Here is a 740-nt window from a genome sequence, read left to right as displayed (position 1 = left end):
TCTTTAAATGGAGGTTTTATGTTAAATAACCTTAAAATTTTCTTTGAAATGAAAATATCAGTTTGTTTTGGAAATGATTCGGCTTGCCTAGTTCCACGATAGGCGCCATCACGACAGAGGTTAGTTTTGGGTCGTGACATAACGTCGATGGGGTCTGCAACTGGTACTCCCCTGAGGTCAACTGGAGGCACTTCCTTTCCTGGGGCAGCTACTTTGTAGTTTTCGCCAGGAAAACCAAGGTCATTGTCAATGTGTGTAAGTACTGCTCGAGAGTTTGACATGCTGATCTTGGAATCAAAAACTCTTACAATAACAAGTGTAAAGCAGTGTGTGTTATGAAAATTAGCACCAGAAAATCACTATTATCCTTAACCCTACGGTAGGCGCCAAACTATTTGGAGAGCTTCCCAGATCTCCTTAGCAAATTGACATGCTGAGATCCTGTTGTATTCATCTGGTCCAATACCACAGACGAGAATTTTCTTTTCTCGGAAGTTCTTCTCTATGGCCTTGCGATCAACATCATTTAATTCGTTTCTTGTTTTGGGAAATGTTACTACTGGGTCACCAATGGTCTTTGTAGGAACGAAGGATCCATCGCATATAACGTCCCAGAGTTCTGAATCTTCAGCCATGATGAAATTATGCACCCTTGTCTTCCACCATCCATAGTATTGGCCGTTGAACCTTGGTGGTCTGTAGGTAGATTGACCTTCTTCAAAGTTTGGTGGAGCAGCCAT

The 740-nt window shown here is 42.0% G+C and overlaps 1 protein-coding gene across 1 annotated transcript; it reads right to left on the bottom strand.

Annotated features, from left to right (window-relative positions):
* Window positions 1-374: 374 nt before the first annotated feature.
* LOC138896328 (uncharacterized) lies at window positions 375-740 on the bottom strand. The gene has a single exon (XM_070181128.1). The coding sequence runs from the start codon at window positions 738-740 to the stop codon at window positions 375-377; it is 366 nt and encodes a 121-aa protein (XP_070037229.1).

The sequence above is a fragment of the Nicotiana tomentosiformis genome, chromosome 7, assembly GCF_000390325.3.
Source record: "Nicotiana tomentosiformis chromosome 7, ASM39032v3, whole genome shotgun sequence".
Lineage (NCBI taxonomy): Eukaryota > Viridiplantae > Streptophyta > Magnoliopsida > Solanales > Solanaceae > Nicotiana > Nicotiana tomentosiformis.
The sequence above is the reverse complement of the archived record's forward strand: the minus strand, read 5'-3'. Positions and strand labels throughout refer to the sequence as shown.